General features: G+C 40.1%; 1 protein-coding gene across 3 annotated transcripts in view; it reads left to right on the forward strand.

Moving 5' to 3' along the window:
- ttl (tubulin tyrosine ligase) overlaps positions 1 to 12,192 on the forward strand; it is a 30,040-nt gene extending 17,848 nt beyond the window's left edge. For all 3 annotated transcript variants that reach the window (XM_069887699.1, XM_069887698.1, XM_069887701.1), the window contains 2 exons: positions 2,628 to 2,771; positions 10,580 to 12,192. In XM_069887699.1, coding sequence (XP_069743800.1) covers positions 2,628 to 2,771; positions 10,580 to 10,700 — 265 coding nt within the window. In that variant the 3' untranslated portion in view covers positions 10,701 to 12,192. The remainder of the gene's footprint in view (positions 1 to 2,627; positions 2,772 to 10,579) is intronic.
- The last annotated feature ends 371 nt before the right edge of the window (positions 12,193 to 12,563 follow it).

Below are 12,563 nucleotides of genomic sequence, written 5' to 3' on the forward strand. Positions count from 1 at the left end.
TCACGTACAATCTTTAATGAGGCATGGACTTTGCTTGATGTTTATGCTCCTAATGTTGAGGATACAGCTTTTGTTGTGGATATGTCTTTATTACTTGGACAATCGAACTCTAATGTGATGTTGGGGGAGATTTGAATGTGGTGTTGGAGCCTTTATTGGATAAGTACTCAAGAGTAATTAAGAAGTCTATGATGGCAATCCAAGTGATTAATATGATGGCAGATTTGAATTTAATTGAAATTTGGCGAAGAGTTAATCCTACAGAGAAAGATTTTTCTTTTTATTCCTCGCGACATAATTCTTTTTCTAGAATTGGTTATTTTTTAATATCAGCACATTTGCAGGATAGGGTTACATCTGTGGAGTATAAGGCTAGATTGGTTTTGGATCATTCATTATTATTATTAGAATATTTGAGTTCACAAGATGTTCAGAAAGCTTCAAGATGGAGATTTAATACTATGCTATTACGATGCGAATTTAATTCTGTGAAAGAACGGTTGTGGGAAAAAAAGACATAGGGCAACATTCAGGTATTCTGCGGTACTGAAGATTTTTTAGGATGGAAATTAGCCAAAATTCTTTGACAATCCTAAAGAGGTTATGGACTTTGCTTAGTCTCTACCAATCATGCAGTTTCAGGAACAAGTAGTCCTTCAAGGTCTCCAAAGAGAGTAGAGATGTAAGGTGGGATCCAGATTTTTAAAAGAAATGGAAGCAATGGTGATCGAAGTGGTAATGTTGATTTAAAAAAAAAAATCTTTTATCTTTTTTTTGAAAAGAGTTTAAATAGTTTAAATAATGATGATAGTTTAATGAAATGGGAGTTGGGAGAGGGAACTGGGTGGGCACTAGTTTCCAGAAGTTATCAGCTACCTGTGAGTTATCTCACACCCAATATTTTGGGGGAGTTACCGCTTTGGGCGGTTTAAACAGGAGGAGGTAGTTGTGACCTCCGACCTGTTTTTTTTCTTTTTAATTTTGGGGTTAAGCAGTGAAGGTTTTTTTAAATTATTTTTTTAAATAAATAATTTTTTTTTTAAACTCTTTTTGTTTTGATTGTAATTGAGAGGGAATTAGGAGGTTTTTTATCTCTCCTTTTTTTTCTTTATTTGGGGTTTTTTTTTCTCTTTTTTCTTTCTTTTTTAAGAGGATGATGTCACAGAAGATAATAAGTCAAAAATTGAGGATGTTGAATTAGATGAAGAGGAAGATGAGGGGAAAGGTGATAAGAAGAAGAAAATTGAGGGAGAAGAGTTTAATAAAATTAAGTTAATTTTGATAGAGAATTTTGAAGATGTTATAAATGAAGAATATGGAGAATTTTATAAGAGTTTGAACTTTTTTTTCTTTTTTATATAAGGGGAGGGGAAGGGAATAAAAAGTTTATCTGATTGTTTTTCTAAGGGATGTTTTTGTTCTCTCTGAATTATAAAGGAAACTTGGTATTAATGGAAATTCTGTATTTATGTATTATTAATTATGATTTTTTGTATAACAGATATGTGGTTGATATATGATTTTAATATTTGAATTTAGTTTTAAAGTGGATTTCATTTGTTAAATACATGAATTATGTTTGATTTAAATATATGTTTAAGGGTATTATTTTAGTATTGATTTTTTTTGTTGTTAGTAATTTTTTTTGTTTTAAGTTTTATCCTTTTTTTGTAAGTGGGGTTTTTTCTATTTTATTTACAACATTGTTAATTAATTCTTCACTCTTTATTTTGGGGGGAGGGTTGGATTAATTTTAAATTAGATGATTAATGTTGTGGTATAATTATTTGGGGGGTTAATTTGTGTAGTTTAATGATGTAGTATTCTAATTTTTATTATCTTATTTTTTATTATTTCTTTAAATGTAATTTTTATTTTATTCATGTCATAAAATTTTAAATAAAGTTTAAAAAAAAAATATTTACCAGTCACAAATTTTTCCTTTCCCTAGTTGTATGCCTTGACACTCATTTTATTTTGAGGAGAACAAGAGGGCATATTTCCATAAAAATGTTTTACAAGATCTTGTTTTCAGTCCATTTATTTTTTCAGAAAACCAATGCAAAATACAGCTTCCTGTACTAATGGCCTGGCAAAATTGTAAATTCTGGTTGAATATTTTCCTGAAGGTTGGATTAGATGATGTTCTCCATCCAGCTCCTACCTTTGATCCATTCCCTGGGCCTATTGGAAAAAGAACAGTTCACTTCCGAAATGGATAATCTTCACTTTGTGAAAAAATCCCCTCCGTCCCCTACTTTCCCAGTTCCAGTGTTTTAGAACTGATAAATTGAATGTTTAAATAAAGTTTTAAAAACATTTTTTTGTTCCTTTCTGATGTTTCTCCTGGGTGCCCTGCACAACCAGGAAAAAAAAATCTTCAAAATCTAATGATTCCAGTTTAATGTTTTAGGATTGGCAAATTCAGATCTGGATGAGAGCTTGCCAAATGTCATTCCACTGTAGCATTAGACAAATTAAAGGATGCAAGTATGACATCTATACTAAAACTCGTTGAGGCATGAGGGGATTGTTCGGGAAAGGGGATGGGGATTCATTTGTCTATGTGCTTTCTGTTATTTTATGTGGATCTTAAGTGTGCTAAGATTACTGTATTTTATCTTTAGGAGCTGCCTAATGTGTATAGAACCTGCAATCGGTACTAAGTTTCTCCCATACCACAGCTTTCAGCTGTTTGGATTTGACTTTATGGTTGATGAAGATCTCAAAGTCTGGCTGATTGAAGTGAATGGAGCTCCAGCCTGTGCTCAGTAAGTTATGGATTTCATAAAGAAGATTTCCTCGAGTCGCTCTGTTATCCAATGGCTCAGCTGTGATCCAAAACCAAACTTTCAACAATTGAAAATTCCATTTCTAATGTGCAGGATGGGAGAACGTATCTTATGAGGATAGATTTAGTGAGCTAGGGCTTTTCTATTTGAAGCATTGGAGAATAGGAAGTGACATAGCAGGTGTATAAGATTGAGAAGCACTGAAAGAGTGGACAGCCAGCAATTTTTACCCAAGGTGGCAATGGCCAATACCAGAGAACATCTGTTTATAGTGAGTGGAAGAAAGTTTAAGATGGTCGTCAGAGTTAGGTATTTTACTCAGAGTAGTGGGTGGCTGGAATGGTTTGCTGGGTTGGTGGTGCTGGATGGAGGCTGGTACAAACGGGTCATTTAAAAGGATTGAGAGTTCAGGCTGCAAGGGAAGGAAGGGTTAGGTTTATGTGAAGTAAGATTGGCATGATATTGTGGGCCAAAAGGCCTATAAGACCATAAGACTTAGGAGTAGAATTAGGTAATGTTGCCCATTGAGTCTGTTCCACCATTCAAATTAAGGCCTATGCTGCACTGTTCTATTTTATATAATTATGAAAGGTCTTAAATAACTGTGGATTAAATGGGATCAGCTGAAGACTACCATACTGCAATCCACTGAAGAGGTACTGGGCTTCTCCTCCAGGAAAAATAAGGACTGGTTCGACGAAAACAGCCAGGAAATCCAGGAGCTGCTGGCAAAGAAGCGAGCTGCCCACCAGGCTCACCTTACAAAGCCATCCTGGCCAGAGAAGAAACAAGCCTTCCGTCGCGCATGCAGCCATCTTCAGCGCAAACTCCGGGAGATCCAAAATGAGTGGTGGACTAGCCTCGCCAAACGAACCCAGATCAGCGCGGACATTGGCGACTTCAGGGGTTTTTACGAGGCTCTAAAGGCTGTGTACGGCCCCTCACCCCAAGTCCAAAGCCCGCTGCGCAGCTCAGACGGCAAAGTCCTCCTCAGCGACAAGATCTCCATCCTCAACCGATGGTCAGAACACTTCCAATCTCTTTTCAGTGCCAACGCTCAGTCCAAGATTCCACCCTGCTCCAGCTCCCTCAACAGCCCCTAAGGCTAGAGCTGGATGAGGTCCTCACCCGGGAAGAGACATATAAGGCAACTGAACAACTGAAAAGTGGCAAAGCAGCAGGTATGGATGGAATCCCCCCAGAGGTCTGGAAGGCTGGCGGCAAAACTCTGCATGTCAAACAGAATGAGTTTTTCAAGCTTTGTTGGGACCAAGGAAAGCTGCCTCAGGACCTTCGTGATGCCATCATCATCACCCTGTACAAAAACAAAGGCGAGAAATCAGACTGCTCAAACTAAAGGGGAATCACGCTGCTCTCCATTGCAGGCAAAATCTTCACTAGGATTCTCCTAAATAGAATAATACCTAGTGTCGCCGAGAATGTTCTCCCAGAATCACAGCGCGGCTTTCGCGCATACGGAGGAACTACTGACATGGTCTTTGCACTCAGACAGCTCCAAGAAAAGTGCAGAGAACAAAACAAAGGACTCTACATCACCTTTGTTGACCTCACCAAAGCCTTCGACACCGTGAGCAGGAAAGGGCTTTGGCAAATACTGGAGCGCATCGGATGCCCCCCAAAGTTCCTCAACATGGTTATCCAACTGCATGAAAACCAACAAGGTCGGGTCAGATACAGCAATAACCTCTCTGAACCCTCTCCATTAACAATGGCGTGAAGCAAGGCTGCGTTCTCGCACCAACCCACTTTTCAATCTTCTTCAGCATGATGCTGAACCAAGCCATGAAAGACCTCAACAATGAAGACGCTGTTTACATCCGGTACCACACGGATGACAGTCTCATCAATCTGAGGCGCCTGCAATCTCACACCAAGACACAAGAGCAACTTGTCCGTGAACTACTCTTTGCAGACGATGCCGCTTTAGTTGCCCATTCAGAGCCAGCTCTTCAGCGCTTGACGTCCTGTTTTGCGGAAACTGCCAAAATGTTTGGCCTGGAAGTCAGCCTGAAGGAAACTGAGGTCCTCCATCAGCCAGCTCCCCATCATGACTACCAGCCCCCCCACATCTCCATCGGGCACACAAAACTCAAAACGGTCAACCAGTTTACCTATCTCAGCTGAACCATTTCATCAGATGCAAGGATCGACAACGAGATAGACAACAGATCCGCCAAGGCAAATAGCGCCTTTGGAAGACTACACAAAAGAGTCTGGAAAAACAACCAACTGAAAAACCTCACAAAGATAAGCGTATACAGAGCCGTTGTCATACCCACACTCGTGTTCGGCTCCGAATCATGGGTCCTCTACCGGCTTCACCTACGGCTCCTAGAACGCTTCCACCAGCGTTGTCTCCGCTCCATCCTCAACATTCATTGGAGCGACTTCATCCATAACATCGAAGTACTCGAGATGGCAGAGGCCGACAGCATCGAATCCACGCTGCTGAAGATCCAACTGTGCTGGGTAGATCACGTCTCCAGAATGGAGGACCATCGCCTTCCCAAGATCGTGTTATATGGCGAGCTCTCCACTGGCCACCGTGACAGAGGTGCACCAAAGAAGAGGTACAAGGACTGCCTAAAGAAATCTCTTGGTGCCTGCCACATTGACCACCGCCAGTGGGCTGATATCGCCTCAAACCGTGCATCTTGGCGCCTCACAGTTCGGCGGGCAGCAACCTCCTTTGAAGAAGACCGCTGAGCCCACCTCACTGACAAAAGGCAAAGGAGGAAAAACCCAACACCCAACCCCAACCAACCAATTTTCCCCTGCAGCCGCTGCAACCGTGTCTGCCTGTCCCGCATCGGACTTGTCAGCCACAAACGAGCCTGCAGCTGACGTGGACATTTACCCCCTCCATAAATCTTCGTCCGCGAAGCCAAGCCAAAGAAAGAAGAAAATAACTGTGGATTTAATTAATAGAGCATTTGAAATGGAGATGACATATTGCTTTAATGTGGATGAGCAGAAGATTTGTTTGATGAAGATTGGTAGGAATAGGCTCAAATTGAACCTAACCCTTGAATTATGTGGGCTGATTGGTCAGTTTTTGTGCAGACCAAAGCTATTTATCTATTAAATGTGTTTTTTGAAAAGGTGAATTCTTAGTATCTCCAAAATTATTCAATTAAATAGACTTTTAATTCCAGGGGCAGTTTCCACAATGGTGATGTTCTGTACTCAGTCGTCGTGCCTTGTGCCTGGTATTCATAAATAGTATTGTTCACAATAGTGTGCAGGCAAAATGACATTGCCCAGTATTTACATCAATTCAGTTCAGTTGGACTGTGCTGATATTTATGTTTCATCTGAGCCTTTTCCATCTTACTTCAACTTAAATTGAAATTTAGACATTCAGCACAGTAACAGGCCCTTCCGGCCCACGAGCCCGTGCCACCCAAAATATCCCAATGAACCTACAACCTCTGTTCTGTTTTGAAGGGTGGGAGGAAACTGGAGCACCCAGTGAAAACCCATGCAGACAAGGGAGAATTTATAAACTCCTTGCAGACGGCGCGGGATTCCAAACCGGGTCGCTAGCGCTGTCATGGCATTATGCCAACTGTGCCACCCTACGTGATTTATTTTTTTCCCGATTGTGCTTGAATGACATTAAAACTGGTCTCAAAGTGCTCGATAAACTGTTGAGGATAGAAATTAATATTCTCAAGTAGTAACACTTCAATTTCAAATCAGTTTATGGTTTGCTTTGGGTCATATTTTTATGATTTAAATAATATTTTTATTATTTGTTCGTCTTTTATTCTGTGTAGGCTTTTCACATTTTCATAAACAGACTCTTGAATCTGCCCACTTTCTTGTTAACTGTCATAAGAACAAGGAAGTAAATTCCTTGTGATAGTTACAGACTTTTCAAAGGTGTATACATTTTTAAAAAGCTACCAATTTAAATTTCAATAAAACCAAATTCTTTGAAATGTAATAGCTTGTAATGGTGACAGAAATCCTCTTAAGTTTATACACCAAAGGTCTTCAGATTGCTAAATGGGCCATGCTGTCATCCCTGAAGATGTTGTATTTAAAGTGTTTTGCTCACCATTGAGAGAATCCATGAGCTTGGGTTGCCAGTTCTACAGTGTTTGTGAAATTAATTGACAATGACCTGTGGCACAATTTCTGAGAGTAAGCATTTAGATGGGCTTTGCTCTAAGTGTAATGAAGACAATAAAGCCATGCATTACCTCAATCTGATTGCTTTTGTGCAAAAGTCGGCCTCCAGTCCTTCAGATGTAGGATCTTTTGTGAATGCACTAACTTGCTCACCCCTCCGCCTTATCCTGTGGTTGAATAGCAGCTCGATTGTTAATCTTGTTCTATGTAGAAAGAGGAACACTTTTCGTGACTTCAGATTGACCCAAAGCATCTGCTGGGCAGTGACCACTGCAGTAATGAACAGTAAACTCGGTGTAACTACCCAATGCTTTATAGCAAGGTCAAGACAATGTAAAAAAAAAAAATAAAAAATGTATTTACAACACGGTAGAAGCTGAATGAAATCCATTCCGTCCAATTAACCTACGAACCTGTATGTTTTGGTGGGTGGCAGGAAAACCCACTTAGGTCATGGGGAGAAAGTACACATTCCTTACATACAGCACTGAATTCAAACCTGGGTCGCTGTAATAGCATTGTTCTAAACACTACACAAACTGTGCTGCCCTAGATTACTGAATAAATATTGTTGAAAGATAATTGTACAAAGCTTTGTTTCCAGGTGGTAAATTTTTATTTTGGGAATAAAGTGCTCTTCTCCATCTTCTTTTTGTGTCTTGACAGTCTTCATTTCCTTGTGTATCAGGGAGTTAACATGATTTTTTGGTATGTATAGTAGAATAATTGAGATATGGGCTAATGTTCTACTGACTTTGGTTCTTCAGCAACTATTTCAACATATAGATTGGAGCGTGTTTGCTGCCCATGCTACTACAGACTCTCAGATTAATATTGATTTATATACCAACTCTGTCCTCGAGTACATCAACAAGTGTGTGGATGGAGTGACATCACAAAAACAAATAAAGAATTTTTACTAATCAAAGCCATGGATGAACTGTGAGGTTTGCCTCCTGCTCAAAGACAGATTTGGTCTTTCAGATCGGGAGAGTGGAAGACTTGCAGCTCAGCCAGGGCCAACGTACGGAGGGCAATCTCTCAGGCTAAACACACATACAAGCAAAAAATCAAGGAGCATTTCAACTTCTCGGACCCCGGTGCATGTGGTACGGTGTATAGATCATTACAGACTAAACCACCTAGTACTGTGCCCCCTTCCAGGTGTGCTTCCCTTTCTGAATATTTCTACGCTCATTTTGATCAAGAGAATAAAGCGAGTTTTCCACCTGGCGAACTGCCTCTCTCTCTTTCCATCTTTGATGTTTGAGCCACCCTGACTAGGGCAGGAGTACATGGCCACGTGCTTAGAGTCTGTGCGGAACAATTGACTGGGTTTTGCATGGACATTTTCCATCTGTCCCTGGCCCAGGCAGTTGTTCCCATAAGTTTCAAGATTGCCACGATCAAGCCAGTGCCAAAGCGTCCCACCACCACGAATCTGAATGACTTCTGTCCAGTTGTACTCATGCCCATCATTGTGAAGTGTTTTGAGTGACCGGTTCTATCACATTTGAAATCCTGTTAGCCCACCACCCTGGACTCTCAACAATTTGCCTATTACACGAACAGGATGCCATTTCCACAGCACTTCACTCTGCCTTGATCCACTCGGACAGCCCCAACACCTGTCAGAATGCTGTTCATGGACTTTAGTTCGGCATTCAATGCTGTGATTTCCTCCAAACTTCACCAGCTTGGTATCAGCTCATCCCTCTGCAATTGGACCTTAGACTTTCTGATTAACAGACCCCAATCTGTTAAGTTAGACAATTTCTTCTCTTCCATTCTTACCCTGAGTGCCAACCAGCATGCCCCAGGGCTGTGTGCTGAGCCCTCTTCTGTACTCTCTTTTCACCTATGAATGCAGTCCTAGATAAGGTTCCAATTCCATAATCAAGTTCGCAGATGACGCCACTGTGGTTGGCCTGATCGGAGGGGATGATGAGACGGCCTATTGGGATGAAGTCCAACACCTGGCCGTGTAGTGTTCTGACAACCACTTGGCCCCTAATACTGAGAAGACCAAGGAGGCGTGCTGGAAGCCATACTCGTGTCCCTATTTGCATCAATGGAGTTGTAGTGGAACATGTATCAAGCTTCAGATTCCTTGGTGTCCATACTTCCAATGAGCTCACCTGGTCCCTGAACTCCTCCATCTGATTAAAAGGTGCAACAGCGCCTTTATTTCCTGCGGAGCATCAAGAAAGTTCACCTCTGTCCGAGGAGACTGATGGATTTTTACTGCAGTGCCATTGAGAGTATACTCACCTACGGCATCTCAGAATTGTCTTGCATCGGACTGTAAAGCACGTCACTGGGTGTTGAAAACTGTCCAGAGGATTATTGGCATCCAATTGCCCACCTTCGGGAACATCTATCGGGAACACTGTCTGGGCAAGGCGAAGAGCATTATCAAAGATGTATCTCACCCTAACTATGGACTCTTTACTTTCCTTCCATCTGGTAGGCACTACAGGAGCCTTCGCTCTTGAACCAGTAGGCTCAATAACAGCTTATTTCCTGAGTCTGTGACCCTGCTGAACCTTAAATCACATCACTGAGTGGTCCTGCACCCACATTGTACTGTCAGAACTTTTAGAATTGTTTGCTGAACGCGCTTGTTTTTATTTGCATGTAATTACTTGTATATAGCACTTTTTTTTAAAACTTCTGCTTGGATACTAATTGTGTTTCAGTGGTTTTGTAATTTACTGGCACAATGACAATAAAGTTGAATCTAATTTACTGTTCTTTTGCTGTATAATGGTCAAAAGTGCTTTGGGCAAAGTGATCATTCACCTCAGTAATATTGCTGTTGTCACAACACAGTAGCCAGAATGAAATTGTTTGGATGTTGATGAGACATAATTTGTGATCTGAGTGGCCATGGATTGGGAAAGGAGGCAGGGCAAAGGGAGTTGTGTCCTCGTGACATGGATCTCCTGCGGCAGTGTGAGACCATACTTGGAGTACTGTGGTCTCCTTATCTGAGAAAGGATGTTCTTGCAATGGAGGGCTGACAGCATAGGTTGAACAAGCTGATGCATGAGATAATAAAATTAACACGTGAAGAGAGATTAAATGAGTTAGGCCGATATTTGCTTGAGTCGAAGTGATCTCATTCATTCTATCGGAACTGGTCAGTCGAGCTGTAAGAATGATCTCTCTGAACAAAGGGTCACAGTCTAAGGATTACAGTAAGCCATTTAGGACTGAGATGAATAATGAACATTAGAAGACAGTTCAACTCAATCATTACATATATTGAAGACAAAGTTAGGAATCGGGAATTTCAACTACATACAGACTGATGAGATACTGAGAGCTTCTTGATCAATTGAATGGTTTCATTCTGTGTCCAATCTAAAGGGCTTCAAATATAATTTAGATAAATCATTTCAAAATGCAATTTATATTAAAGCACCCGCTCAAGCTGAAAAAAACAAGCCAAGAATCTAACAAAATGCAGTTCAGTTGCTAAAATCAGAAATATAAATTTCTGGTTCTTGTTCCTCTCATCTGATAAAATATGTTCTCCATTTTCAGTGAATATTGAGTGATAGAGTTATGCAATTTTGCTCTCTGGTCTGCATCTTTAACATTTTTTTTCTGTCCGTTGTTTTCAGGAAACTCTATGCTGAACTTTGTCAAGGAATAGTGGATGTAGCCATTTCCTCTGTCTTTCCATTGAGTGACTTACCACAGAAGCCAAGCCAACAGTCTGTCTTTATCAAATTAGGAAGTTAACAGAATCTGGCATAATCTTTCATTTACAGTCCTATGATCTATGTAATGGTATCAACTGAGATGGTAAATCATGTAGAGATTCTTGCCAGAAGCAACAAGAGTCCGGTGCAGACATGATGGAACAGCAATTAGGAATTATGGAATTTTTAGCTAAGGTTGATCACTTGTATAAACCAACATCTTATTACGTGTACAGCTTTGAGACTTTTGTTGGAGTCAGGCCGTGATAATATGCATTGCTGTACCTGGTTCTTGTGGCTTCAAATGCTGTGGAAATATTACAAATGTTTGCTCTGTTTGATTACAAGGTATTGCACAGTAGCTCTCTGAACATAATCTGTTTATGGATTATATGATTAGAGTTACAGTTACAGACCTTGAGAGGTTTTATTGAAGTACCCCAGCTTGAATGCTACGATTTTGGCAAATAAAGTGCAGGCATCTTTTATAATGTTCCACATTCTTTCAAGATCATTCATCAAGTGATGCGTAGAGATGGATATCACTGTGACCACTTATGGCCTAAACCAACTCCTTAATGCGCAACTCGTGATGTGTAAACAACCTTTTAGCAGTTGTGAAATCTCAGAGCCTTGGAACCCATGGAGGATGGTGCACACAGCTATTAATCACACTGTCTTCACTGGTGCTCTTTGAAATGCAGCTGGCATTAAAAGCAAGGAGTTCTGCTTGCATTTTTTAAATTATATCGCAGATGCTGGATCCTCTGAGAGGCTTTGGGATAAGAGTAGAATTTCAAGCCAATTTGATAGAGCAAAAGAAAATCCTTTTCTGCTTTTGTCTTTATTTCCTTGTTAATGTTGATGCTGTTTGTGTTCAGAACCTCTGCAGAATGAGATGCATTACCACGAATTCCGATTCATTCTATTTGCACCCTATAAAAGCCTCAACAAAGCTGAAGAATATTTATATAATATAAATTGGTAGCATGCACTAAATGCATTTGTCCTGATTTGCAGATTATTTACATTCGTAACAGGGATGGTTCTCTGTTTCGAAAGTAACTTATCTCCTTAGTCGATTTTTATAAAAAGTTTTCTGTGTCTGGTTTATATTTTCTTTCCAAATTGACCATCTATGTGTCCAGATCATCATTTGCATTTTATGATGGCAGGCTAAATGCTTCAGTATGTTTTTAAGCCACATTTTATTCCTCAATATTTTATGATTCCACTTCCATTCTGAGAGTAAAATTCTGTTCAGTACTAAAGATGAAGACATGTGCTTGACTAAAGCATTGACCATCAGGATGAGAGGACTGAATGAGCTGATTATCACTCCATTGTTATTTGCAGAGTGCAGTTCGAATCTCGCTTCTCTCTGGAATATTCCGTATAATTTCTCGATAGAAAACATTGTAGGGGTTTATCTGTGGACAGATTATTGTACTGACGTAATGCTATTAGTGCATGTTTCTGGATATTTAATTTCAAAATGCAATTACGATGAATAAACAAAGTAGCCAACCCTCTTTTATGTGCATTTGTGACTCTCTACACTTGATTATCCTTAAAGTTCTGCGACCCAAATCCCAATGGTTTAGTGAAAATATAATTTTTGTCTGGAGTAACAGCAGCAAATTTGCACAACTATTTTCTATTGAACGAAGAAACACAACCAAGGGAGACTTTTGTCTGTCAGCCTATGAACAAGGATCCCAGAGATTAAATAGTCAGAATCCTGTGCTTAATCTATTTTCCCAATTACAGTTTTCAACTAGTGTCGGTATGTTGGGCTAAATAGCCTTTTTCTCGTGAATTTCCTATGCCTTTCAAACTGCTTATAGGTTCAACATAGAAATTCATGTAAAAATTCTTGCAAAAGAAACTAATTTTATCAAAC

Source organism: Narcine bancroftii, chromosome 6, assembly GCF_036971445.1.
Source record: "Narcine bancroftii isolate sNarBan1 chromosome 6, sNarBan1.hap1, whole genome shotgun sequence".
In the NCBI taxonomy this organism is placed as follows: Eukaryota; Metazoa; Chordata; class Chondrichthyes; order Torpediniformes; family Narcinidae; genus Narcine; species Narcine bancroftii.